Source organism: Sminthopsis crassicaudata, chromosome 4 (assembly GCF_048593235.1).
Source record: "Sminthopsis crassicaudata isolate SCR6 chromosome 4, ASM4859323v1, whole genome shotgun sequence".
Taxonomy (NCBI): Eukaryota; Metazoa; Chordata; class Mammalia; order Dasyuromorphia; family Dasyuridae; genus Sminthopsis; species Sminthopsis crassicaudata.
The window spans coordinates 373642359-373669051 of record NC_133620.1 but is presented as its reverse complement, the minus strand read 5'-3'; the positions used below and the strand labels follow the sequence as shown (position 1 = coordinate 373669051).

At 51.0% G+C, this 26693-nt stretch overlaps 3 protein-coding genes and 1 long non-coding RNA gene across 6 annotated transcripts; 3 read left to right on the top strand and 1 right to left on the bottom strand.

The window, feature by feature from the left end:
- Positions 1 to 2177: 2177 nt before the first annotated feature.
- CLK2 (CDC like kinase 2) lies at positions 2178 to 12591 on the top strand. Of its 3 annotated transcripts, XM_074262205.1 has the most exons (14): positions 2178 to 2207; positions 2474 to 2531; positions 4744 to 4913; positions 5607 to 5826; positions 6544 to 6631; positions 6980 to 7046; positions 7241 to 7357; positions 8550 to 8716; positions 9582 to 9676; positions 10487 to 10616; positions 10721 to 10803; positions 10995 to 11074; positions 11519 to 11609; positions 12050 to 12591. In XM_074262205.1, exons 3-14 carry the CDS (start codon positions 4744 to 4746, stop codon positions 12233 to 12235), a joined length of 1494 nt encoding a protein of 497 aa, XP_074118306.1. In that variant the 5' UTR covers positions 2178 to 2207; positions 2474 to 2531; the 3' UTR covers positions 12236 to 12591. The 3 variants fall into 3 exon arrangements, with proteins under 3 accessions (XP_074118306.1, XP_074118307.1, XP_074118309.1); XM_074262206.1 differs by lacking the exon at positions 2178 to 2207 and having other exon boundaries at positions 2398 to 2531; positions 6547 to 6631; XM_074262208.1 differs by lacking the exons at positions 2178 to 2207; positions 6544 to 6631 and having other exon boundaries at positions 2437 to 2531.
- Positions 9910 to 13156, bottom strand: LOC141539426 (uncharacterized). The gene is made up of 2 exons (XR_012481294.1): positions 12875 to 13156; positions 9910 to 11200 (listed from the first exon to the last, which is right to left on the bottom strand). It is a non-coding gene; the product is annotated as an uncharacterized LOC141539426 (long non-coding RNA).
- Positions 13157 to 13200: 44 nt separating this feature from the next.
- SCAMP3 (secretory carrier membrane protein 3) lies at positions 13201 to 19084 on the top strand. Its single transcript, XM_074262209.1, has 9 exons — positions 13201 to 13455; positions 13824 to 13901; positions 14778 to 14897; positions 15003 to 15123; positions 15400 to 15528; positions 16503 to 16665; positions 16772 to 16873; positions 17645 to 17762; positions 18578 to 19084. The coding sequence occupies exons 1-9, from the start codon at positions 13390 to 13392 to the stop codon at positions 18722 to 18724; spliced, it is 1044 nt and encodes a 347-aa protein (XP_074118310.1). The 5' UTR covers positions 13201 to 13389; the 3' UTR covers positions 18725 to 19084.
- Positions 19085 to 19494: 410 nt separating this feature from the next.
- ENTREP3 (endosomal transmembrane epsin interactor 3) lies at positions 19495 to 25831 on the top strand. Its single transcript, XM_074262204.1, has 12 exons — positions 19495 to 20445; positions 20732 to 20788; positions 21043 to 21153; positions 21239 to 21358; positions 21577 to 21684; positions 22177 to 22346; positions 22444 to 22543; positions 22924 to 22993; positions 23667 to 24200; positions 24426 to 24494; positions 24598 to 24851; positions 25273 to 25831. The coding sequence occupies exons 1-12, from the start codon at positions 20224 to 20226 to the stop codon at positions 25438 to 25440; spliced, it is 1983 nt and encodes a 660-aa protein (XP_074118305.1). The 5' UTR covers positions 19495 to 20223; the 3' UTR covers positions 25441 to 25831.
- The last annotated feature ends 862 nt before the right edge of the window (positions 25832 to 26693 follow it).

Below are 26693 nucleotides of genomic sequence, written 5' to 3'. Positions count from 1 at the left end.
ATATAAATTTTCCCCTTATTACCACTTTGACTGCATCCTGCAAATTTTGGTATGTTGCTCATTATTGTCATTCTCTTGGATGCAATTATTGTGTCTATGATTTGCTGTTTCACCCATTCATTCTTTAGGATGAAAATTATTTAGTTTCCAATTAACTTTTGGTCTATTTTCCCCTGACCTTCTCTTGAATGTAATTTTCATTGCATCATGATCTGAAAAAAATGCATTTACTATTTCTGTCGGAAAGGTGAAAATTAAATCCCTGCCTTTATAATGCTTACATTTTAATGTGAGACACAACATGGAGATAACTGTGTTTTTTACAATATATAATAATGTAAATTGAAAACAATTTTAGAAAAAAGGCATGAGGATGGGAAATTCCAGCAAAAGTCTTCTTTGCAGAAGATGAAATCTGAGCCGTCTAGAAGCAAGCCTGGGATATAAGGTGGAGATAATAAGGGAGAGCATTCTAGGAACAGGGAACAAGCTGGTGAAAAGACATGGAAGTTGAACATGGAGTGATTCTGTTGACAGCCTGATGATTCACAGGCTTCCAATGGCTCATAGAGCAGCTAGTTGGCACAGAGAATAGAACACTGAACCAAGAACTGGGAAGATTCAATTCCAGGTAGAGACCCTTACCAGCTATGAGACCGTAGAGGAGTCACTTAATTTGTTTGATACAGTATTCTCATCTCTAAAATGAGTGCCATAACAGAATCTACAAGGATTGCAAGGAGCAATGCTTAGCATAGTGCCTGGCACATAAAAAGTGCTATATAAGTGTTAGCTATTAGAATCTTTATTATTATTTGAGTTGACTCTCCGGGCTCTACACCCCTGATGTTTTGCTCTGCCCTGCTGGGCAGCTAAACCTTTAAAAACACACACACAAAAAAACAAACCCAGGCCTAAGGTTACAAGGAGATGGACGAGAGAGTGGGTCTGGCTTCCCACTGATCTTTGTATACTTTACAGAACCTCTCACTTCCCTTTTATTTTATTTTTTTCCCTTTAATTTGTAAATAAGATAAACTGGTAAAAAATTGTTTCAGTGATAGAAAAGAGTGTCTGTCTCTAAGAATCTTATTGGGTTATATTCTCTAAAATCTGGAAAACATAATAAAAAGGAGCAATAAGTCAGAAAACCTGAGTTCAACTTCTGCCTCTGCAGAATCTCTGGGATTGTTTCTTCAGCAGTAAGGGGACTAACACTACTTCGTACGGACTACCTCACATGAGGTAATGTAATGTCAAGTAACTACATAAATGTAAGTCAGTATTATATAATTATGTTGCTCCATCAAAGTAGCGATCAAGCATTTACTTGAAACAGTGCACTTGCACCCATTAAGGGTCAAATGAATATCGAGCCGCATTGAAGGAGTATCCGCCGGTACACTGAACCTCCCCCCCGTTCCGCTACGAACTGTTTGTGGTACTCATGGAATGCTGATGACCTTGCATTTCCAAGCCCCCATTTGTAGTCCTAAGACCATAAAGCGGGAAAACGAAATCGGAGGACGTGAAAGCCGAGGGGCGCGTCCTCTTCTGCCCTGGTCAGATCCAGATCCTGCACGGCTAGTTTTAAGCCACCGGGGGGGGGGGGGGGGGTGTTAGTGAAGGGTACGCTGGGATACTAACAAAGCCCAGGACACAGTCACACGCGGGAGGTAGGGGACGAGTAGAGGGGGCGCAGCTGCTCTTTCCCCGAAGATTTTGAGCCTAGGGGTGGGGGGAAGACATCCATTTCCACGAGGGTCCGTCATTGTTTAAACTTCAGCGTTAACTGGGCAAAGGCAGGGGCGCTGATCGCCCCACAGCTCGGCATTTTCCCTCCCTCCGCAGCTGATCAGGAGACCGAAGGACCTCAAAGCGCTTCCTAGGACAGACTCAAGCCCCAGACCAGAGAATAAGGCTTCGGGGCAGGAGGGGCAGTAGCGAGGGAAAGAAAGAACGTAGGAGAGATGTGGCTGACGCCTCGCCGGCACACCCCGACTCCCTGCAGCACGTACTCCATTGGCCCTTCCATCAGTCGCTTCCAGCTCCTCCTCGCCGCCTTCCTCGACGGGCAAGTTCCCGCGAGTAAACGTGAAGACGACGGCGACGTGCGCGACCCCGACGGGAGGAGTCGGAGGGAGCTGGGAAGGGACGCAGGACGTGCGTGCGTGCTCGCTCGCGGCGGCGGCGGCGGCGGCGGCGGAGTGGAGCGGCCGGAGCCGGAGCCGGGGCCGGGGGCCGGAGCCGGAGCCGTGGCCGGGGCCAGGCCCGGGGTGGGAGGCGAGCTGCGGGCGGCGTGGAGGCGATAGATCCCGGGGGGCGGGAGAGGGCCGGGCGCAAGCGGAACCGAGCGCAGCGGGGCCCGGGGCCGGGTTCGGTGGGTCCGAGGCCCCAGGTTGCGTGGGGCGGGCGGGAGGGAGGAGCCGCAGACCGTCGCCGCGGGGGGTGGGGGGCCGGTCTCCGGCCGCAGCGCCGCCGCCATCACGGACTTCCTGTGGGACAAGCGCACGGGCCTCGCAGCCAGAACGGTGAGCGCGCGGCCTGGCGGGCCACGGGGGCGCGCGGCAAGATGGCGGGCGCGGGGGCGCGCGCCGCGGGGAGGACCGGAGACTGAGAGTGCCGGCCCCAAAGGGGGCCTGGGGTCGCGGCCGTGCGAGAGGGCGAGGGGCCCTTGCTAGTTGTTGAAGGAGGCAGTGGTATCGAGAAAAGGAAAGCTTTGTGAGGGGGCCCTGTCCTGTGAGAAGCCGGAAGGTACGGGAAGGGTCCGAAGTGACTAGGGCTCGGGGACCGAGGTATGTCGAGGAGCTTCGTGAACCGAACACGTTAGGAGGAGTTAGGCTGGGGTTCCCAGACCACAGGCTGCTGGTATCTTCTTGGACCTTGATTGGTTGAGCAACTAGGAAAAAAGAGACTTATAAGTTTGTCGTACAAGAGGTTTCCCTAGAAGTTTATGATAACAGAGTGCAGTCTTGGAATGTGGTTGCTGGAGCAAATGGAGGAGGGAGGAGGAGAGACGGAGAAATTGGCGGTGTGGGAGGTTTCCTTAGTAGCTTAAAGGAAGATGCTCCGTAGGAAACCTCTAAGTGCGGGTGAGGTTCTAGAACTAGGTTGAAATGGAAGAGCATTTTCAATGCTTGGGAAATGTAAGATTTGTACAGGTTTAAGATTACAAAAGCATGCTGTGAGGACATTGGCTCAGTTTATTAGCTATAACTTTAAGAAATAAGGTAAATATTCTTAATTTACAGGTGAGGAAGAGGTAACTAGTATCTTGAGAAATTATTGTCTTAGCGTATGGACCGAGAGTCTAGCCCAACATCTGTCTCCTCACTTCGGAGTTGGGAGTGAGGAAGAGACTCGGAATTCGACCCAAATGTCTGAGTAGTGTAATGGAACTCTTAACACATGGAATCCTCTGCTCCTGAAACCCTTCCCTTTTCCTTGTTTGTGCATACAAACATACACCCTCCAATCTCCCTCACCTGTGATTACTGTTTCCCTCAGAAAGTGTCCCACACTTGTGGGGAAAAAGGAGAAAAAGGATTAGTGTTCTTCCTCCTCCACAGCAGTTGGAGAGTAGTCAATCTTAGCAAAGTGCTGATATCAATTTAAAAACCAGCCATTCTTTGTACCTTCTGAATATGAGAGGGGAACAGTATTGGAAAGCGGATTCCAGCTAGAGGCTTTCTGAAGAAAACATTCTAAGGGAGCTTGGGGGTGGGGAGGACCACTCCAATTATACCACCTTACAGTTCTGGGACTCAGATCCCTAGAACTCTAATAGTGAATTGCTATTTGATATTCATTTTGTATAGTTACCTGGCCTGCTAAGGCTCTAGGGTATTAGTAGAGTATTGGCAAAGGGGATTAGATATAAAATTAAGATTCTTGTCTTTGATATACTGACAGGCTAATTGAAGAAATAGTGTGAACACAAAGTGGCATTAGATCATATAAGCAATATACTTTGAAGACTTGCTATATATTCCATAAGCAAAAATAGCTTAACACAGATCTGTTCTGTCTTGTATTCCATCCAAAGATGAACCATATAAGCATCTATTATGTGTAAATCATTGTGGTAGATGCATGGAGAGGAATAAAGATACTTTTCTTGCTTTTGTGAAAAATATAGTCAAAGAAGGGAAGAGGACACAAACAGTTATTACAAGGTAACATGTGTATGCAAAACTTCAAAGTGTTAAGTTGGGAATGACTGAGGAAAAATTCATGAAGAAGGAAATGTTTTAAGTTGGCTTTATATGATAGAATTTCAGTAGATAGATGGGGAAACCACTCCGGTTAAGATACCTTACAGTTCTGGGACTTCGATCCCTAGAATTGTAATAGTGAATGGAACAGTAGAAGGATCTAAGGATATCATTCCAGGGATAAAGAAAAGTGAGAGTAAAAGCAAGGATAATAGACCCAAAAGACCATATTTTATATGTGTTTCAACAATGAAAGCATATAATGCTAAGGAAAAGTCAAGGTAAAATAATAATTCAGATAGGATTATTTATGAAAATCTTGTAATTTTGAGCTAGATTGGAAAGGAGGAAAGGGTATCACTGGTAGGATGGAGTGAGATGCACAAAGGCAGGAATATGTTGTAGTTGATAAAGAAGGTCATATAAGAAGTTGATGATTCAACACCACAGGTCTTTGTAGGAGAGATATAAAGATCAAGGTTGATCATGAAGCCCTGCCTCCCTCACTTGTCTCCTCCTCTTCTCTCAGATGCCTCACCCCCGAAGATACCGTTCTTCAGAGCGGGGCAGCCGGGGCAGCTACCATGAACACTACCGAAGTCGAAAACATAAGCGTAGGAGAAGCCGTTCTTGGTCCAGCAGCAGTGACCGGACTCGGCGGCGCCGGCGAGAAGACAGCTATCATGTCCGTTCTAGGAGGTGAGGAGCTAGGAAGTCATTAGGGAACTCGGTGTAGGGAAAGACACGTCCACAGAAATGCATGATTGCAAAATTGCTATAACTTTGTAAACTTTGCAACTGTTATAATATCAACAATATTTACAAATACCCATTCTAAATAGAGATCTGGAAGGTAAGATAGGAGTCGATAATAATAAAGAACATTAGAAAATGAAATTGTTGAGCTTCTTGTTCACAATATATTAGTCTGGTCAGCGAAGCAGAACACACACATAAAGTGACCAAAGGTTAGTAAGATATAAGATCGGTCAGTGAGAGTGCTGGCATTGTGGATGATGAGTGGAGTTCAGGAAAAGTCTCTAAAAAGAGGTCAATGCCTCGTAAAGAAGGGGATGAAAAGAGATCAAATTGGTTTTGTTTTATGCTGTTTTTTGAGAAGTTGTGTGATATTTATATATGTGGGGCTGTTTTCTTTGGCTATATTATCTCACTCTCTCAGGGCTTGGGCTCTTGAGATGACTAGGAGAAGATAGCTATTTCCTAGTAGAGCTTCTTTTTTTCCCTAATCTAATAGAAACTGGAGAAGAGAAAGAGAATGAGTTTGTTTGATGTCATATGGTATGGCAGAACGTCTAATTGTACAAGAATGGGAAAGAAGCTTTTCCTAAATCAAAAAGGTTTAATCTTTAGGACTTTTTTCTGTCCTTTCAGCTATGATGAGCACTCTTCTGACAGGCGGGCTTATGACCGACGATACTGTGGCAGCTACAGGCGTGACTACAGCCGAGAGCGAGGGGAACCTTACTATGAAGCTGAGTATCGACATTCCTATGAGTATCATCGGGATGACAGCTACCGTAGTCAGCGCAGTAGCCGTAGGAAACACAGGCGGCGAAGACGACATAGCCGGACATTCAGCCATTCATCTTCGGTGAGTACTCAACATCATCTCTTCTCTCCCCATTCTTCAAGACTCTTAGGATTCTGGGTAAGTAGGAAATGACCTGTTCTCATCTATGCTATGGGGTGTGAATACTGTGGTGGGCACTAGTCCAGTTCTCTTCTTCTGAACCTCTCTGGCTCTTAAAGGACACCAGGACATTAGAACTTGGATTATGTAAACACTATGCCTTTATGCTTACTAAGTGCCCTACTTGGTGTATTATACCTGCTGTTCTTAGGATGATCAGCTCTGTTCTAAATGCTTTGATTACTTTTTATTATCTAGTAATAATAGTTAATTTTAAACTGAGGCTTTGCTTGGGATATGCCTCTCTCCCTCTGGGCTCTGTACCCATCTCTGTGGTGGTAACTGGTGGGGGGTAGGGTAACTCTTGCCCCATGGAGGAGATATTGTTGTCTGTCATGGGACTGTGGTGACTATAGCAACTAAACCACTTCTTTGCTCTGCCCCATCCCTCCTCTGACCCCACTTTGGATTTGGGGACCTGGGATTATACGTCGCTCTCTCTTCTGTCCCCAATCCACCTTATTACATCTGACGTATTACCTTCCGCTGTCCCCCATCATCGTCTGTCCCCCTTGGCTGGGCGCCTGTGACCGGTGGCCCCTCTACCATTCACCCCGCCTCCCTTCGGCCCCCGCTCCGACACCTGGCTCGCTCCTACCCCCCACCGCCCCCTGACAGCAGCACAGCAGCCGGAGAGCCAAGAGTGTGGAGGACGACGCTGAGGGTCACCTCATCTACCACGTCGGGGACTGGCTACAAGAGCGATGTACAAGCCAAATCGTAACAATCCTATAGCTTGTAATGGTCCTATAAACATCTTAATCTCCCCTATGCCAACCCAAGTCACTGCCTCTTCTGTCTCTTCTCTGTGATGTTTGTCATATGGGTGGTTTGAGTTGTTATTATAAATTGATCCCTATAGCCCACTTCCAGTTCTTCTGACCCTGGGGTTTAGGTGGTGGGAATCAGTCAGGGGTCTCCTCCCATGACTTATCTGTCTCCCCTTTCTGTCATCTCCTACCCCCAGGTCAATATGCTCATCTTCTACCAATTAAACTTACCCTACCTTTTCTCTCCTTCCCTCTTCCCCCAATCCCATTCTGTACCATTTCAGATGAGATTGTGAGCACTCTAGGAGAGGGGACCTTTGGCCGTGTTGTACAGTGTGTGGATCATCGAAGGTATGAACTAACCCTTCTTTCTTAACCCTTATTGTCGTCCGTTTCTCCCCTCCCCCCCCCCCCGATAACCACAGAAATAGAGGGATGGAGCATATCTAGGGCACACTTTGCTCATTTCTAAATATCTTAGACAATCTCATAGATTCTGGAGTGTTCTTGAGTACCCACCAACAGTTTCTCCTGCCATCCTGCAGGGGTGGAGCTCGGGTTGCCCTAAAGATCATTAAGAATGTGGAAAAGTACAAAGAGGCAGCACGACTGGAAATCAATGTTCTGGAGAAGATCAATGAAAAGGATCCAGACAATAAGAAGTAAGCAGGGCAGGGAAGGAAGGAAGGCCTGAGTTTCCATCCTTCTTACACAACAGACACACCCAGGATTTGGGGGGCACTTGGGAAATGGAAGAAACAAGAGGATACAAATTTTCTCCTTGTCCTTTTTCTATTTCTTTATCTCCAATAATATCATAATCAATTGCATTTTTAAAAATTTAATAAGCTCTTAATTTTAGATGGTAATAGAGCTTTTTATAATGGCATAATCCTTGATATCTGGAATATATGATCTCAAAAAGATACAGTGTATATGGATATTTTACATAAGTCATACTGGCATTAGAAAAGCATTAAGCCAAAGTATGAACTAGAAGAGTGTGAGTGTGTGTGTGTGTGTGTGTGTGTGTGTGTGTGTGCGCGCATGTTGCATGCATACATACACACATTCTAAATAGGAGAAAATATTACAATAAGCATTTAATTTGTACTTAGCTCATGCCAGGTGTATGCTAGCATTAGTGACATGTAGTTTTGTTGGTATGGATGCCTCCACTGATCCCTGAGGCTCAGAAATTATGATTTGCCCATGATCACAAAACTGGTAAGTATCACAGTCAGTCTTTAAACCTTGGTCCTCCTCACTCTGGCTCTCTCTTTATAATACAAGCTTCTGTGTGTGTGTGTGCATGTGCACATATATGGGTAGACCTGTAAGTGAACTGGAGGTGTGTATACATACATATAACAAACACTGGTCAAGGGTGAGTGCGTTTTAGCAATGAGACTGGGAAAACTACATGCTAGTTGCAGAAGCCGGAGCATGTTACATTTGTAGTGCATGGGGTAGAAGACCACCAAGTAAGCAAAGATAGTTTAGGACATAGAATGGACACATGCTTTGGATCTAAGTCTCCTCTTAGATGGCATCTAAGATTCTATCCATCCCTGCATCTGTTTTCTCTGATCAATCCAGGAAGACTTCATAAGGGAAACAGAATCTCCAGAGCTATTTAGTGATGGAAGAAAACTAACTTGATGATTTTCCAGCATCACGTGCAAAAGAGCTCCTGAGGGCAATCATGTTGTTGACCACAGGCTAGGCAGGGCCCCTGACCAGCCCTGAATCTGCTGACCTTGTCCTGCCATGTGAGCCCACCCTGCCACCGCTGCAGGCGGAGGAGGAGCAGGCAGAGGGGGTTCACTGCTCTCCCCTTCCCTCTCTCCTCAGCCTGTGTGTCCAGATGTTTGACTGGTTTGACTACCATGGCCACATGTGTATCTCCTTCGAGCTCCTGGGCCTCAGCACTTTCGACTTCCTCAAAGACAACAACTACCTGCCCTACCCCATCCACCAAGTGCGCCACATGGCATTCCAGCTGTGTCAGGCCGTCAAGTGTGAGTGGGGCGGGCAGAGGCGGGCTCAGGGCAGTGCCCCCTCCCTAGGGGACCTCTTCAGGCTCAGCTTCACGCTCGTGAAGCCCTTGAGCACCGAACTCTTGACTAAAATCTGCAGTTCTTGCTTTCAATGTTACCTTGACATCCTCTTCTTCTGACTTAACTCCTTGGCTGATGTTACTATCACCGTCTCTCTTTACTGTCACTCTACATTCAGCCCATCTGGAGCTGGAAGACAAGGCCTTTGAAACCAAAACACTTTAATTATTGCTTTCCCTCTCTTTTCAGGGAAGGTACAAGCCAGACATCCAGTGTTTAGATAGGGCTGTTTGGCCTAGAAGGTGCATTCATCAGAGGGGGTTGATGTCCACCCCCAGCAACGACATGGATAGCAGAGACTAGTTGAGTTAACCCAGGGTTCAGGATAGGGAATCTGGACAGCTTCACGGTTCTTCTTGAATCAGATCTTAATAGGGCAACTTCATGAATTGCTTTGAAGTATGGGAGATTTCTGTAGCATCAGATGCCTTCATGTATCTGGGTCAGTACAAAAGATTTTTCCAAGCCAGATACATGGTTTCAAGATCATTCTGTTTTTTATAACATCACAGTTTCCCCTCCTTTGGCACTAAGAATTGAATGTATCCATTTCTCTGTAAACCTTGTAGATGATTATCAGCCATGAGTCAGAAAGGTTCTTGGTGCAGTCAGTTAATTGGCTGGAGAATAGGGAGTAGTACTCCTGAGCAGTTCCTAGATACAGCCTCCTCCATCACAGTTCTGATCCCACCCATTGGACTAGGCTGGGATGCTTCAGCCCTGCCCCTACTTAGGACTTGGCTTGACCCCACCCTCTCCCCTGCAGTCCTCCATGACAACAAGCTGACACATACGGACCTCAAGCCAGAAAACATCCTGTTTGTGAATTCGGATTATGAACTCACCTACAACCTGGAGAAGGTGAGAGGGCTAGAGCCTGCCCCCTTGGCAAAGGGGTAGGGCCAGTTGTGCCACTTCCAATTGTTCCCTTGCTTCCTGTCCTTTCACCTTTATGTCTCCCACATCATCTCCTTTCTCCCTGCCTCCACTTCAGTTTCCACTAAGACAATAATAGAATGAAAGGAAGAAAATCAGCTTAAATTGCAAGAGAATTTGAGAAAAACTAAGAACTACTTTTCAGTTGGGAGGTTTTGTGTTTTGTTTTTTTAATTCTATCAAATGTTACATTAATAATGTTGATTCCACATTTCTGTAGTTCTGGCTAAACTTATGTTCCAGTTTGCTCTTTTTCTCTTCCTTCAGATAGTCTGTTAGGCTATTGAATTCAGCTAGTTTGCATACCCAGAGAAAAACCACCAAAGAGAAAAGCTGAGTGGGGATCAAAGGGGGATAGCACTGGCCTTCTTCTGACTGTAGCCATCGCTCATATATACACAAAGGCTTATACGCACATATACTCACATTCTTATTTAGAAAAACAAGTGCTACACATTGAGAAATATTCTGGACATATATGTAGACTCTTAGATTGGTAGGTAATCATTCTTGATTCTCAACTGGCCTCCACTTCTGAAAGTACTTAGCTGAGGTAGATGTGGAGGCTGGGAAGCAAGAAGTGTCTCTGGCTAGTGAAGGAGTGGGTGGGAGGCAAAAATGGCACACATCCTCAAGGATTCTTTGTGAGAATGAATGCTTCAGTGCTTTAAGCACAAGGCCAAGTCATAGCTATGCCAAAAGCTGAAATTCAATCTCTGCTTGTCTTTCTTCTAGAAACGGGATGAACGGAGTGTGAAGAATACAGCAGTGCGGGTAGTGGATTTTGGCAGTGCCACTTTTGATCACGAACACCATAGCACCATTGTCTCCACTCGACATTACCGAGCTCCGGAGGTCATCTTGGGTAAGGAAGAGTAAGATCATCCAGGATGGGGTGGGATGAGGGTGGGGCCACCTGGGGCCTCACAGCGCCATCTCCCCCTCCCCCCCTCCCATCCCCACACCCAGAGCTCGGCTGGACTCAGCCCTGTGACGTGTGGAGCATCGGCTGCATCATCTTCGAGTACTACGTTGGCTTCACCTTGTTCCAGGTGAGGGGGAAAGGGCGCCTTGCATCACCCCCTGGCACCTACTTACCCTTTCACCTTCTGAGAGTCCACCTCCCTGCTTTCCCAACCCATCATTCCTTCCCATCTCTCCATACAGCAGCTTTTTTGTCTCCTTAGCAGTTAATCTATCATTCCCCCTGCCCCATGGACCATTTATTTCTTGATTTTCTCAGACTCATGACAACCGAGAACATTTGGCCATGATGGAGAGGATCCTGGGGCCCATTCCCTCTCGAATGATCAGAAAAACCAGGTAGGTGAGAGCCCAGCTTGGGTGAAGCCTTAATACTCATTCTCTTCCTCTGAGAAGTGGGATTTCCTGAGAAGTGGGTACATTTTCTCATCAGTCTTCTTTATGCTTTTCATGGCCAGCCAAGGCCTAGGGATATAATAATAAAACTGATGTTTTTATAGTGCTTTAAGACTTTTAAAGTGCATTACATATATTTTCTCATTTTTTCATAACCCTGTGGAGTATTATCTCCTTTATAGATGGGGAAATAGAGGTCAGAAAAGTCAATTAACTTGCTCACGGTTACAGAAAATCACATGTCATATATAGATTTCAAAGCCAGGTACTTACCTGGCCCCCTAAACCAGCATTTTTTCTACTTAATGATGCTGAGATCAAGGAGGTGGGGGAGTTCTCCTTATGAATGTGAACCCCTTGAATCCCTTAAACCCCCACCTCCAACAGGAAGCAGAAGTATTTTTACCGGGGTCGACTGGATTGGGATGAGAACACATCGGCTGGCCGTTATGTGCGAGAGAATTGCAAACCTCTGCGGGTGAGCAGGGTTGGGGATGGTGGAATCTCAGAGACTAGTTTTAAATATGGGGACTAGTAAAGGGGTTGGAAGGAATTGAAGGAAGTGTGATTATTGGGGGACAGAACTGAGAGACTGAAAACAATGGTTAAGAAAAGTATCAGTCAGAGGTCAAGGCAGCATCCTGGATACCTAAGGAACAAATGCCATCTCTAACTGTAGGAAACATCAAATAGAAGACATAAGGAAAATTGGTTTCATGTATCAAGGATGAGTGTCCTTGAGTACATTGAGCTGTGAAATCAGTGTGTTGGGAGGTTCATAGGATGGCTTATGGGTGACTGGTCTGGGGTAGATGCTCTTCGGAACTCAAAACCCAGCCTACACAATCAAATCTGCCTGCCATGGAGGGTCCTGTCTCCCTGGGCAGCCCAGCTCACCCTTTTCCTGCCCTCCACCAGCGATACCTGACATCAGAGGCAGATGAACACCACCAGCTATTTGACCTGATTGAGAGCATGCTAGAATATGAACCTGCCAAGCGACTGACCCTGGGCGAAGCCCTTCAACATCCTTTCTTTGCCCGCCTTAGGGCTGAACCGCCAAGCGCTAAGGTGTGGGACTCCAGTCGGGATATCAGCCGGTGACAACTGGGCCTGGGGCCCCTGGTTGCCTCTTCCGGCAATGAGTGGCCAATCTGGGACACTGGTGCTTTTTTATACAAAAGAATGGAGCAGGAGTAACTTCCCTCGCCCTCCTCCTGGCTCCTTTGTAAACCTGTGAATATGTGAGATAGTGTAAATACAGCAGAGCTCTCTGGCCTTTATTCTCTTCCCCCTTTGAAGCCCTGTATATAAAGCTGTCCCTTCAACACCCTCTCGGGCCTTCATTTGCTCTTTCCAGCAGTGCTGGAGGGGGCGTGAGGTGGTGAGGTAGTACCTACCCTATGTTTTATAAGGAATTTTGTACAGTCTTTGTGAAATAAAATATGATGTGCTTCAACTGACCCATCTGAAATTTGGAGTTCGGGAAGATGAGTTGGGTATCGAAAGAACAAGTGAGCATTTTCCAGATGGGGTCAAATTTTTCATTCCCACCTTATGAGTTTCCTAAGGGGAAAATAACCGGATGGCTTTTGAGTACTATGAAAGGAGGCACTACAGCCAGCTCTCGAGGAATCCTGTAGCCCGGCTAGGAAATTAGCGACCCTGGCGGAAACCCCGGGAGCTAAGGCGGAGCCGCGGTCCGCCCGCGCACGGGCCCTGGCGGATCCTACTGGGACGTACCTAGCTTAGTGAAGAGGTGAAAAGCCTCTGGTGCCTGGAAATTGCCGATCAGGGTTGTGCTGGTGCTTGCGGTTACGTGGTAAGCTGTGGGATACGGCCTGAGGGGAAAGTGCCCGAGGACACAGGGGGACACAGTTTCCCACAACACGTGGGGCTAGAAGTTGAGCGTTAATGGCGCAGTGCCTACCGGGAGGCGTAGTTCTTCAGCGAGAGTCACATGAGGAAGGGGGCGGTACCCAAGTCCGGACTGGGACAGGCCAATTATCCTTTACTTCCGTCTTGGGTTTCTGCGCATGCGTAGTAGTCTCCTGTTGCAGGGATCCCCTAGTTTCTTCCGGTCCTCACGGCCAATCAGAGCTCTTGGAAAGCGGGGCGGGCCGACAGGGACGAGGCCCCGCGAGCCGCTGCCGCCGCCGCCGCGGAAGAGGCGGTGGAGGGAAGGAGGAGGAGCAGGAGAAGGCTGAGCTGAGGCCGAGGCCGAGGCTGAAGCCGAAGCCGAGGCCGGACCTTCCGACATGGCCCAGAGCGGGAATAGTGGGAACCCGTTCGCCGAACCCAGCGAGTTTGACAACCCCTTCCAGGTGACAGGCACCAGCCCCCTTCTATGGTGGGGATAGGCTGACCTCTGACCCTCAGCACCTGGTGACATTTGACCCCTGGGAAGGATTGACACGTGGAGGGTGGCCTGGGAACCCTGTTTATCCTCTTCTCTGTCCCAAGGGACCTTCTGCACAGGACTGGGGGGGAAGGGCAGGGCCTCAACATAGGCACCCCTTTGTCTGGGGAGAGTGGGTGGGGGGTGCAGGATTTCGGGAAGGCTGTCCAAGTCGGGGCCTCGCTTCCTTTCCCTTCCCCACTCTGCCCCTATTGTCTTTGGTTAGGAGGGGGAGCTCCCGGGAACCCTTCCACCACCCTAATTCCACCTTAAGCCCCTAGTCTCTGTCCCCAGGACCCAGCCGTCACCCAGCACCGACCCAGCCCCCAGTATGCCACGCTCGATGTCTACAACCCTTTTGAGAACCGCGAGGTGAGTCTGTGCCGGGCATGGGTAGCAGTGGTCTGGGTCTAGGAAGGGGGAAAGCAGACCTTTGGTTTCCCAAGTCCCCCAGGGTGCAAAGCTGCGGACCTTCCGCAGGGGAAGGAGCGGTGTGACACGTGACCCGGACCGACCTGAGATTTATAAACACTGCCTCCTGCCCTGAGAGGGGGTGGCAGCAGCTCCGGAGGACTAGCTCCAGGGATCAGACTGTGCGGTCTGGGAGGCCAGGGGCGGTCTGGGAGGCGAGGGAAAAAGCACTGCCTTAATAATCTTAGCCTCATCCCACGGCTTGTCAGGGGCCAGACAGGGGCCGAAAGCTTCTCTGAGAGAAAGAAAAGTGAGGCGGAATGATGCCAGTGTAGGGAGGCTTCCTGAGGCACCGTAGTACCGACTCTGGAGAACAGTGAATGAAGATAAGAGGGAAACAGACTGTGCTCAGCTTTAGAGACGGGAGAGCGGCGGAGACGCAGGCGCTGGGAAGGCTCCCTGTCTCACCGGCGCCTTAGAAAAGGGGTTTCAGGAACCGAGATAGAAACGAGAGGTGGCAGGAGCCCTGGCTCGGGCCTGACGGCTCAGCGAGGAGGGGAGAGGCAGAGCAGTGCTCTCTATTTCCGTTTTTATCAGAGCAAGAAAAGTAATACTTAGAGCTTCTTTTGCTGCTCCCGCCCTTCCCCTCCTAGTATTAGAAGTGTTCAACTAGCAATCGGGGGCTTTCTGTCAGGGACACGGGGACTGTGAAAGGGAGTTCCATTTTTGATTCCATTTTGCGTTTATTTGTTGAAAAGTTGACCAGTTCAAATCACTGTGCTACGTGGAGTTTGGAAAGTTAGATGATTTTCAAGGTTTGTTTCTATCCTCTAACAGTCATCACCCTCCTATGAGCCACCTGCCCCAGCCCCTCCGCCGACAGCCCAGCCCCACCAGCAGCCTTCCAGAAAACTCAGCCCTACAGAACCCAAGAACTATGGCTCCTATAACACTCAGGTATTGTGGGTAAAGAAGCGCCTGGAACTAAGCAGCGCCCTTCAGAGAGGGCCTGAGCGCACAGAGCTAGGCCTGACTCACCCTTGCCTTTCTATCTCCGGGCAGGCTTCAGCTGCAGCAGCCACTGCAGAACTTCTGAAAAGGCAGGAAGAGCTCAACCGAAAGGCAGAGGAGCTGGACCGGCGGGAGAGAGAGCTGCGGCATGCGGCTCTGGGGGGTTCTGCTAGTAGGTCTTTGGTGATGGCAACTAGACACCTTGCCAGCCCTTGTGGGATGAAGGCAGGGAATGAAGTCTTCTAAAGTTCTCAAATGAGCAAAAAAAGGAGATGGGAGTGTTTCCATTTAATGCCATTGCTACCACTCCCTCACTGGCATCCTTCATGGGCATCTGAGTCAGAACCTGCTGATGGAAAATAGGGATTTGTCTCCTGTTGAGTTTGACCCCCTTGATCTCTGACAGCTTTGTAGTATCCTCCTCACTTGCCTACTCTATACCTTGCAGCCCGGCAGAACAACTGGCCCCCACTGCCCTCATTCTGCCCTGTCCAGCCCTGCTTCTTCCAAGACATTTCCATGGAAATTCCTCAGGAGTTTCAGAAGACAGTGTCTACCATGTACTACCTCTGGATGTGTGAGTAGTGGGGAACCAAAGGCTTGATTTAGGTAGAAGAATAAGAATATCTTTCAGGGAGGAAAAGAGAGCCTGAAACTTCCCTCATTTGTTTCTAAGCCACTTCATATCGCCTTTTTTTTTTTTTTGGCTGAGGCAGTTGGGGTTAAGTGACTTGCCCAGGGTCACACAACTAGGAGTGTTAAGTGTCTGAGATTACAGATTTGAACTCAGGTCCTCCTGAATTCAAGGCTGGTGCTCTCTCCACTGCGCCACCTAGCTGCCCTGCCATTTCATATATCTAAAAAAGCTTCTTCCTGTCAAAATATCCCTCACTAATTTACCATCATGACTCAAGGCTTTTTCCTTCAGGAAGCCTTCTTTCTTGATCTCCCTACCACCACCTGGCCCATTCTCCATCCTGCCAGCACATTTCTGACTTCTCACTCTCTTTCCTCTAAGTATAGTAACACAGGTGGTCACACATATTTATTATTTGTTTGGTTTGCCTTTGCTATTAGGTTAGAGGATTCTGTAAGGCTAGACTCCTCCTTTTAATGAATTTCTGCCATGGGAATGCTGGATAAATATTTGTTCTTTTAACTTACTTAAATTTAAGAAACATTTCTTATGTGCTTACCATATATTAGCTGTTACAGATAGGAAAAAAAAATAATCCCTGCTCTTGTAGAGCTTATATTCTCAGCAGTAATGTGGTTAGTGGAGAGATACACATGTACGTGAATAAATACAAGGTAGTGTGGGATAGGACAAAGGAGAAATTCACCCTGTGGAAAGATTTGAAGTCCAAAAGAACATTCTCAGCTAATTGGAACTGTGAAGACTTTATGGAGTACGTGATGGCTGAGCTGGCTGATTGACAGTTCCTTACCATCTTTTTATCCTATGGAGATGAGGTCTTTGGGTATTTAATACTAAGGTAAACTTGTATTTTCATCCATGTTGAAACTGTCCCTTTCCCCCCTCCTCACCAGGCAGTACCTTGGCCCTTCTCCTGAATTTCCTTGCCTGCCTGGCCTCTTTCTGTGTGACCCCTATTTCCAGTGGCTCTAGTTTTGGCCTCTCCATTCTCTGGGCCCTACTCTTCACACCCTGCTCCTTTGTCTGCTGGTACCGCCCTATGTACAAGGCTTTCAGGTGAGCTAGGATGGGACTGTGGGAGGGAGGCAGATTATCAGGGTGTTCCAGGTCTACTCCTTCTGGCTAACATCTCTTCCTCCCATGTGTTTTTATTTCCTTGCAGGAGTGACAGTTCTTTCAATTTCTTCGTTTTCTTCTTCATTTTCTTCGTCCAAGACGTGATATACGTGCTGGCGGCTATCGGCATCCCATCATCAGGATTCAGGTTAGCCTGTCCACTTTCCCTCTGTTCCATCTCTTGTTTGTCATGAGTGCCCCATATAGGCAGAATTCTAGTGCCATATAGGCAGAAGCAAGAGATTCAGAGAAAGAAGATGAACTACTATTGGTTAGTAAACATTTATTAAATGCCTACTGTGTGCAAAGCACTAGGCTAAAGTCTGGATAGCTTCTAGTTTGTTGAAGGAAAACAGTGAATCTTTTTTTTTTTTTTCTTAAGTTTTTATTTACCAGATATATGCATGGGTAATTTTACAACATTGACAATTGCTGAATCTTTTGTTCTAATTTTTTCCCTCCTACCCCTTCCCCCCCCCCCCCCAAGATGGCAGGTTGATCAATACAAAAATAGTGAAATCTTAAGACAAAGTCATAAAATTGATTGGAGAGCTCTATAGCTCACTGATGGGAAGGAGTGATTAGGAGAAAATCTGTCAGTAGTCTGGAGAGGCTTCCTGGAAGAGGAGAGTATAGAATAGGGAATGTAGTAAGTAAGGAGAAAGGCAGAAACATCCAGCAGTGAGAGAGTGAATAGAATGTGCTGAAGTAAATAATCCGAGTGAAAGGAGAGAAATTGCTAAAAACCATGACTGAGCAGGGAAGAGGAGGAGAACTGGCCCAGAGTTACACTTATGGAGCCACAGGGGCTGGAGCATCTGCAGAGTGGGGACTTGTAATGGGATGGATGGGGAGCTGGAAAGATGGCTGGGGAGGGCCTGGCTGTGACATGTGTGCTCCCCTTCTCTTTGGATGGCAGCGGCTGGATCTCGGCCCTGATGGTGCTGAAGATCAACACAGTTGTGGCTGTTCTCATGCTGCTAGTCGCCCTGTTCTTCACTGGCATTGCTGTGCTGGGCATTGTGATGCTGAAGCGGGTAAAGAGGGTCAGGACCGAGGTGGACTGGGAAGGTGGAGGAATTTGGGGGACTTCTGTGAAGGGGCCTTGCAGGTGCAGGCTGGACACAGCAACCCAAGAGCAGGGCCTGGGTCTTACCTACCTTTCCCAATGTCTTGCCTGTGGTAGATAGGTGATTTTTGTTGAATGGATTTGAATATAATGAACATTGAAAAGGAAGGTTAAAAGCCAATTGTTAGATACAGAAGGAGCCACAGAAGAGCAGTTGGTGAATGTGCTTTCCCTATTCTTATTTTTTTTTTTATTTTATTTTATTTTATTTTTTTTTTTTGCTGAGGGCAAAGGGTTAAGTGACTTGCCCAGGGTCACAGAGCCAGGAAGTATTAAGTGTCTGAGGTCAAATTTGAACTGGGGTCCTCCTAACTTAAGGGCTGGTGCTCTCTCCACTGCTCCACCTAGCTGTCCCTTTCCCTATTCTTTAAAACCCCCATCAGTGGTAGGGTGGGTCATCAGTATGTCCATTATCATTGGGGCGGTGGGTCAGGAATGGGCTAGAATCACTTGGTAAAGGTTGAGTTTCTGCTTCCCGGGGCACCGGAGGACCTCTCAGTTCAATTCAAGAGCTGCCCTCAGCCTTTTCCAAATACCTGCTCACCTCCCCTTTGGACTCCCTTTGCTGCTTTGTCTCCAAGAGTCATGGCTTACAAGTGGTTAGCTGGTGGTGGAGAGGAATGGCGGAAGTGGTGACTGGTCAGACTGGCTGCTCCTTAGGCCCGGCAGCCCGTATGTGGCTGTTCCCATGGTAAAGTCCTTCCCCTTTCTCACAACCTCCAGATCCACTCCCTGTACCGCCGAACAGGTGCCAGTTTCCAGAAGGCCCAGCAAGAGTTTGCCGCCGGAGTCTTCTCCAACCCCGCGGTGCGCACGGCTGCGGCCAACGCGGCCGCGGGGGCCGCCAACAATGCCTTCCGAGCCCCATAAAGTTCTTCTCCTCACCTACTTTTCCCCCTCCCCGGCTGGACACCCCAACCTTGGCTCTGGATGAAGCTGGCTCTACTCCCTTAAATCCCCTCAAATCTCTCCTAGGATCGATTTTGGGGAAGGACCGATACTTATATTTGTTGTCTCTTCTCCTTTACCTGCGGCCGTGAGAACTGGCCCGCCCAAGAGGGTGAGGGGGAACCCAGGGGTGCTGCTCCCAGTCCCAACCACTGCCCAACTCGGCCCCCTTCCCCAGGCCTCTCCGTGCTGCTGTTCCCCCCCTCCTCGGGAGCCCCGCTTCCCTTTGCTGTGCCAAGGCTAATGCTTCAGTTATTTAAATAAAGGAAAGTCGAGCTTGGAGCCGAGCCTCACTCAGTGTCTTCGTAGGGAACCTTGGGAAAGAAGGGGTTCGGGGCCAACCGGGGGCTGGGCCCCGGAAGCAGCGGGGGCCCTCCCCGCCCTCTGCCTGGCCTGGGCCTGGGGGGGGGAAGCCCCGGCTGCCGGAACCAGCTCTTTGCCTGGGGAGAGCGAGAGTAGGGTGGGGCAGGATGCACTCGGAGATAAATGGGATGATAAGTGGGAGATCTGGAGTGGGATGGGCACGTCGGAGCCCGAGGCGGGGGAGGGGACGGGGAGGGAGCGGAGCCCGCTCCGCCCCCTCTTCCCCACTTTAGTGGTTCCAGGACCCGACTACAGCTCCCAGACTGCTCCGCGCTGCTCCTTTTCACTCCGCCCCTCCTCTCCACCCCCCATTTCCTCCCCCCAACCCCGTAGCCTCCCGCTTGGACCTGCTGCAGCCAGGATCCCGGGGAGCCGAGCTGGGCTGGCCGCCCGGGGAGCCGGCCCTGCAGTGGAGCCCTACCCCACGGAGAAGCCCGGACCTCTGAGGGACAGCCCACCTGGGCCTCGGGACCCACCGGTCCGACTACCCTCCCCCGCCCGCAGGCATCCTCCCGCCGCACCTTGCTGCATCTCCCGTTCCATCCCAGCCCCTCCCTCCCGATCCTCCCCAGTCCTCCATCCCCACCCCAGGCCCCCAGATTTTTTTCTGGAACCGTCCTCTGTCTAGCATCCTAGAGCCTACCTCCATCTTCCCAGGGGGAATCTGGCCCCTCCCTGCTCCCCTCCCCCACCCCACATCCCTAGGGCGATGAAATGAACCGGTGCCCCCCCTCCCTCCGAGCTGCCCCCGGGCACTGTGCCCACCCTCTGCCTGCTGTAGGGAGAGAGCCTCCTGCTGCCCCAACGTGACCTCCGTCCCTGGGGGACAGGCGGATTCCCCCCCCTCCCCACCCCAGTCTCTTCAAGTGCCCTCTGACATCCTTCCAGCTGGAACATTTGGGCCATGCACCCTGGGGCCCAGGCAGGGGGTGGGTTCTGGGGCTAAGGGGCGAGGGGGGGGCAAGAAGAGAGAAGGGAGTGGCCTTGGATTTCATTGAGATGTTCTCAGGTGCCAGGGGGGCACTGCAACAGAGGCAGGCGCCAAGGGGGTGGGCACGATGCCCTCACCCAGTGATTCAAGCCATTCACTGACCAGCCGGCCGAGCACCAGAGGCCTCACCCATCTCCGGCTCCACCGGCCTTGGCTCCAAGCTCTGCTCACCCTGGGGCTGGCCCAGGTGATTCTGGGAGTCCTGGTGGTCACCTTCAGCATGGTGGCTTCTTCAGTCACCTCTACGGAAAACATAAAGAGGTCCTACCCGTCCTGGGCTGGCTTCTCGGTGAGTAGGGCCACAAGGAGAGCTCCTTTGTTGTTTTCCCCACCGTCCCCTCCCCCTGCCCGGAATCCACATCCCTACGTCCTCCTCCCCTCTGCCTACCTTTTACTGTTCCAGGGCACTGCCCGACAGCTGGGGAAGGGGCACCTCCTGGTGCCCCCAGTGATCTATAACTCTCCTGGCCTAAGTGCCTTCTGCCTCTAACGTTGGCTGGGTCGGCACTGGGGGAGGGAGGGGTTGGAAATGCAACCCTCGTACCAGCCTGAGTCTGTGCCCACTCTGTCTCCAGCTGGCATTCTCAGGGGTAGTTGGCATCGTATCATGGAAGAGACCATTCACTCTGGTGGTACGTACAAAAGGAGCAGTGCCCACCCAAACCAGCTCAGACTCGGAACTCTGTGGTGCCCAATGGGGGGATTGTCCACTCATGCCCTCTAAGAGAGGAAGTCACCTCCCCAGTGCATGGTGGGTAGTGCGGACCGCCTGGTGCCCATCCAGAGTGGAGAAGAGCCTAGATCAGGGCGCCCACTGGGAGGGGACTCTGGGGGACACCTGTGGTTCCCAGCCCCGTCTCAGCCCAGCGCCCTCCGTGCCCCCTAGATCTCCTTCTTCTCCCTGCTCTCCGTGCTCTGTGTCATGCTCAGCCTGGCCGGCTCCGTCCTGTCCTGTAAGAATGCTCAGCTGGCCCGAGATTTCCAGGAATGCTCAATGGTGAGAGGAAGGGGCCAGGGATGTCCGGGGGCTGGGGGCTGGTTATACGCTCCTAACTCACTCTCCGAACGTTGCCCCTACCCAGGAAGGGAAAGTCTGTGTCTGCTGCCCCTCCTTTCACTTGCCCAGACCCTGCAGGGACTCCGGACAGGAGCTGAAAATATCCCTCAGCACAACTTGTGCCGATGCTCTAGGGGCCCTCAAGGTGAGCCTCCCCTCCGGACAGAGAGCGGCTCCCTGCCCCGTCCCGCCGGTCTCCTCGGCTCTCGAAGGCCACGTTCAGGGGCGCCGCTCCCTCTCCTCGGGCACCTCAGGGAGCTAAGGAGCGCTGGGCCTGGGGACTGCTGGGCCTCCCTGAATCCTGAGCCCCCAGGCCCCTGGCCCTCCTCCGCACCCACTCACCGTCCGCTTCCGTGCCTTCAGAACCTCCTCTTCAGCGTCTGCGGCCTCACTGTCTGCGCTGCCATTGTCTGTGCGCTCTCTGCTATCGTCTGCTGCATCCAGATCTTCTCTCTCGACCTAGTGCACACGGTGAGATGATGGGCTGGGCACGGAGAGGACCGAGGGGGTCTGCTTGTATTTGGAGCGCTGGGGAGGCGGGATCCAGGGCAAGGAGGGGGATGTCAGAGGTCAGAAGTGTGTGCCCGGTGCCGGGGTTGGGGGAGGGCAGAGGTCAGGAAGAACAGGGATGTGGCCAAGAGGAGGGAGACTTGGGTGAGGGGTAGTGTTTGCCTAAAGGAGACATGTTCTGGAGCGCCAAGGGGGGCCAAGAAGGGAGAGGAGCTAGGGTGTGGCATTAATAGTAAGGACAATGATAATAAATATGATTTCTAAGGTACTTTAGCATTTGGAAATTGCTTAGATCTGCTTTCCACACATTATTTCCTTTGATCTAAGTAGGTTCCAGGGGGTGGGGACAAAAGGAAAGAGGTTGGGGTGGTGTCAGGGGGAAGGAGGGGCCAGTGGAAAGAGGGGGCAGGGATTGAGACCCTCCGTGATCAGGTTCTCCCTCCTCCCCCCCAGCTGGCTCCTGAGCACTCAGCCTCAGGTACTCTGGGGCCTCTGGGCTGTGTGTCTCCTCCGGCTCCTCTGCTCCACACTATGCTGGACCTGGAAGAATTTGTGCCCCCAGTGCCCCCACCTCCGTATTATCCCCCAGAGTACACCTGCAGCTCAGAGACGGATGCTCAGAGGTAGGACAGGGGCTGGGGCAAGGAGGGGGGGAAGGGAGAAAACTGGGACGAGAACTGGAGAGGGGTCCTCGGCTGATACTTTCTCACATTTTCTCAGCATCACCTACAATGGATCCATGGACAGCCCAGTGCCCCTGTATCCCACCGACTGTCCCCCGTCCTACGAGGCTGTCATGGGACTGCGAGGAGATAGCCAGGTGAAATGTGGAGGGGTTTGGCCAGAGCTGAGGGTGGAGGGTCGGGCTGGCCAGGCTGGGCGGGGCTGAGGCTAGAATAGTAATACTGACAATAAATTCTCCACAGTACTTTGTAGTTCACCAACCTTTCCACATCACTCTTTCATTCCAACCTCCCAGCAACCTCAAGAAGCAGGGTAGGGTATTATTATCATCCCCTTCTAAGCAAACTGAAACTTAAGAAGGTCACAGCCCAAAATTATGCCTCCAGTTAGTGGAGAAGCTGGGACTAGAACCTCGACCTTTTGCCTCCAAATCTAGAGCTCTTTCCACTTCACCATGAATAGTTGGTAGATGGATGAAAGGAGGAGCGAGCCCCTGATCCCTCTACCTCCCCACAGGCCACACTCTTTGACGCTCAGCTTCATGATAGTTCCTGTATCTGTGACCGAGTGGCTTCCATCGTGGACGGTGAGAGGATGGGCTTGGGGGAGGCAGCAGCTGCCCAGATGGGTGGGTTTGAGGAGATCTCCTGCGGGGTGGGACGCTAAGGGGCACAGCTTGAGTCAGTGGCCTCGGGGTCCAAGCTATTAGAATCAAAGAATCAGAATTTTATTTGCCAGGCGTGAGGTCAGGGCTGGAGAAAGGAATCTAGGAATCATGGGACCAGAGGGAAGAGGTACTTGGGGATCGGTGGATCTGAGGATGTTTCTTCTGGAATAGAAGTGTCAAAGCACCTGGGCCCACCACCTTTCAGGGTAACCAGCTTCAAGTGTAGTGGAGAGATATTTGACAAAATAAAAATGCAGTAAAACATAGATGATGTCATATTTAAACAATAAAGTTGACATGTAGCCCAGATACATCCTTATGTATGGTTTCGTGATCCCCATTTTCTGTTTGAGTTTGGTACCATTGTTCTGGGAGCATGAAGGATGGGCTGGGTGAAAACGGAGGCTCAGGGGATAGGGCAAATTGCTTTATATACATTATTTCATTGGATCTAAGTAGGTTCTGGGGGGTGGGGACAAAAGGAAAGAGGCTGGGGTGGTGGGGACACTTTGATCCTAATGATTATGGGAGGGGGAAACCCTGAGGCTGGAACAAGGGCCCAGTGTCACCCCGGGGTGCCTGGTGTCCACAGTGTCCATGGACAGTGGGTCCCTGGTGCTGTCGGCCATTGGAGACCTCCCTGGCGGCTCTAGCCCATCTGAAGACTCGTGCCTGCTGGAGCTCCAGGGTTCTGTGCGTTCTGTGGACTACGTCCTCTTCCGATCCATCCAGCGAAGCCGGGCTGGCTATTGCCTCAGCCTGGACTGTGGGCTCCGGGGTCCCTTTGAGGATAGTCCCCTGCCTCCAAGACCACCCCGAGCTGCTCGCTCCTACTCCTGCTCTGCCCCAGAAGCCCCCCCCACACTGGGTGCCCCCACTGCTGCCCGAAGTTGCCACCGGCTAGAAGGCTGGCCACCCTGGGCCGGGCCATGCTTCCCAGAAATCCGTCGTCGGGGACCTCGGGGAGGAGGTCGAGGAGAGGCCCCTCCTGCCCGGCCCCCTGCCCGACGATTCAGTGACAGCTCAGGCTCCCTCACCCCCCCCGGGCACCGGCCTCCTCAGCCGGCTCCCACCTTGCTGCTTCGATCCCATAGTGACCCGGGCATTGCCACGTCCAGCGAGACTGGTGAGGCGCCTGGTGGGTGGGAAGGGGGCAGAGCAAGGTTGAGGCCATTGTGTCAGGAGAGGGTGGGTTTTAGTGTGCCTGGGAATATAGGAGGGGCACGGGCAAATAACTGAGGACAATGAGATTACCATTTGGGGAGGGTTCTCCTTGGCAGAACAAGCTCATTGTGTCTCTGTAAAGGAGCACTTTATAGGTACTTACTTCCCTTTTTGTCCCCCTGTCCAGCTGATTTCAGGGACCTTTATACCAAAGTGCTTGAGGAGGAAGCTGCTTCTCTCTCCTCTGCAGACACAGGTCGAGATACAAGTTGGGCTTTGGGCGGGCACGGTAGGGAGAATGTGCCCATCACTTGTGGGGTGACCACTGTCCATCTTTCACCCTCCTCCTTGCATTGCAGGGCTCTGCTCTGAAGCCTGCCTCTTCCGCCTTGCCCCTTGCCCTTCCCCCAAGTTGCTCCGTGCCCGTTCAGCTGAGAAACGGCGTCCAGTGCCCACCTGGCGAAAGGTGCCATTGCCTTCTGGGCCTGCACCTGCCCACTCTTTGGGGGATTTAAAGGGCAGCTGGCCTGGTCGTGGCTTAGTAACTCGCTTCCTCCAGATGTCCAGGAGGGTACAGGAGTCCAGTGGACATGGCATCCATGGTCATAAGCAGGTATGAATCAAGGGGAGTTCATTCAGCCAAAAATAGCTCTGCCCCACTGACCCTGATTTGTCCTTCTGCCCACATGTTCCACCCAGACTCTCTAGGACCATGACTCTGTCACTGCTCTGTTACTCCCAGCTTTGCATTCTAGAATTCCCTCAGCCAAGCCCCTAGAGTTTCTCATCAGTCAATCTCTCAGCCTTCATTAGGCACCTACTGTGTGCTGGGCACCGTGCTAAGTGCTTCCACTCCAGTCTCACTGGGTCTCACGGGCCTTCTGAGACCCAGATGGCTCCGTTCCTCGGAGCGTGCGCCATGCTCACCTGTGTTCCATCCCACCATTGCCTGAAGCTTCTCTGAAAGAGCTGAGCTCCCAGGCCAGGACGGTTTCTCAGTCTGAGTCCACCTCCCACCTCCTTGTCCCTTTTAGGTACAGCGGAGCCCTTGGAGCCGGCCTGGACGGGAAAGCCTCCACCTGCGAAGCTGTGGAGACCTCAGTTCTGGCTCGTCCCTTCGCCGTCTTCTGTCTGGCCGGAGGCTAGAAAGAGCCACGCGTCCTCACAGCGTCAACGGGGGCAGCCAAGAAAGTGGGCTGTGAGCCCTGACGTCACTTGCTAACTTCCACCTGGCTCCGAACTGGGTTCTATGCCGCCCGGATGCCCATCTAGGCCCACGTGAACACGGGCCACAAGCTACCGGCTGGCATTGGACCAGCTTCTATCACCGTCTCCTTGCACCAGTTGGCAGGAAAAAAATCTGCTGAACACCCTGACCCCTGTCCCTCTCCTTCCTGCTCTGGGTGGGTGGGGGGCCGTTCCTTGCTGCTCATTCTTTCCCTCCCTCTCCACCCAGGAGAGCTTTGCTCATGCACTGCATGGGGCTACGGGGCATTGGGGGGAAGCTGCCTGGGGCTGTGCCCGCTTACAGCTGATACACGATGTGTGTGTGTTGGATGGAGGAAGAACCAATAAATTCTTCTCCTCCCCCAAGACTGTTATTGTGCACTGTCTCCCCTTCTCACAGACTGTTCACAGGGACAAAGGCAAGGGCTCTGCTCTTTAATTCCAAGTCCAGGAGGGGCTTTTAGGACGGGAAACATGGGGTTGGGGAAAGAGAATACAGTCTCAGCAGGAGGGATGATGATAGCATTTTTATAGTGCTTTCTTGACAAATATATTTTATCCTCACAACTCTGGGGGAGGGAGGCAAATATCATTATTATCCCCATTTTCCAGTTGGGAATTAGTACATGAGGCTCCATTGGAATGTTTTCCTAAGCCCACTGGACCATGGCGCTGCCCTTCCTGGATGGCTGGCTGAGGGTGCCCTCAGAGGCAGGGGCTAGGGGAGGGCACAGCCCTGGCCGGAAACAGCCTTCTCTGTAACTTCGTGAATAATTCACATTCATAACAGCGCAGTTGCTATCAGCTCCAGAGAACCGGGAAGATTGGGCAGCTGGGAAACAGGCTCTGCAGGCTACAATCTGCGAACCAAACACAAGGGGTGGAAGTTGGGAGGAAGGGCTCCAGGACAGTGATTCTGGCACAGGAGAACAGCCAGAGCTTGTCTCAGTGGACACAGAGGTGCAAACAATGGGGCGAGTGGGGGGAATTAAGATTTAATGGTGGACCTGGGTAGGCTCTAAAGCTCTACTGATACTATGAGCAAGACACACTCACACTCAGTTTTCCCGCCTATAAAAAAAAAAGCCCAAACTAAACAAGCTCTTCCAGGGTTTCTGCAGGGCTCGTGGGGGAGGAATGGGAGGCGGAGAAGAGGGGACCAAGAACACGCTCAACTCTCCCAGGACTCCGGAATTCTTTCCTCGGGCGTGGGTACGCGAATACGCGT

Excerpts from the sequence above, each read along its gene's own strand:
- CLK2 (XM_074262205.1), top strand. The coding sequence starts at position 4,744 with ATGCCTCACCCCCGAAGATACCGTTCTTCAGAGCGGGGCAGCCGGGGC. Across the intron at positions 5,827-6,543 it reads CATTCAGCCATTCATCTTCG|CAGCACAGCAGCCGGAGAGC; the intron begins GTGAGTACTCAA and ends GCCCCCTGACAG. Across the intron at positions 11,075-11,518 it reads CGAATGATCAGAAAAACCAG|GAAGCAGAAGTATTTTTACC; the intron begins GTAGGTGAGAGC and ends CACCTCCAACAG.
- SCAMP3 (XM_074262209.1), top strand. The coding sequence starts at position 13,390 with ATGGCCCAGAGCGGGAATAGTGGGAACCCGTTCGCCGAACCCAGCGAG. Across the intron at positions 15,124-15,399 it reads GGCTCTGGGGGGTTCTGCTA|CCCGGCAGAACAACTGGCCC; the intron begins GTAGGTCTTTGG and ends TATACCTTGCAG. Across the intron at positions 16,666-16,771 it reads CCTATGTACAAGGCTTTCAG|GAGTGACAGTTCTTTCAATT; the intron begins GTGAGCTAGGAT and ends ATTTCCTTGCAG.
- ENTREP3 (XM_074262204.1), top strand. The coding sequence starts at position 20,224 with ATGCCCTCACCCAGTGATTCAAGCCATTCACTGACCAGCCGGCCGAGC. Across the intron at positions 21,685-22,176 it reads CTCTCGACCTAGTGCACACG|CTGGCTCCTGAGCACTCAGC; the intron begins GTGAGATGATGG and ends CCTCCCCCCCAG. Across the intron at positions 24,852-25,272 it reads GCATCCATGGTCATAAGCAG|GTACAGCGGAGCCCTTGGAG; the intron begins GTATGAATCAAG and ends TGTCCCTTTTAG.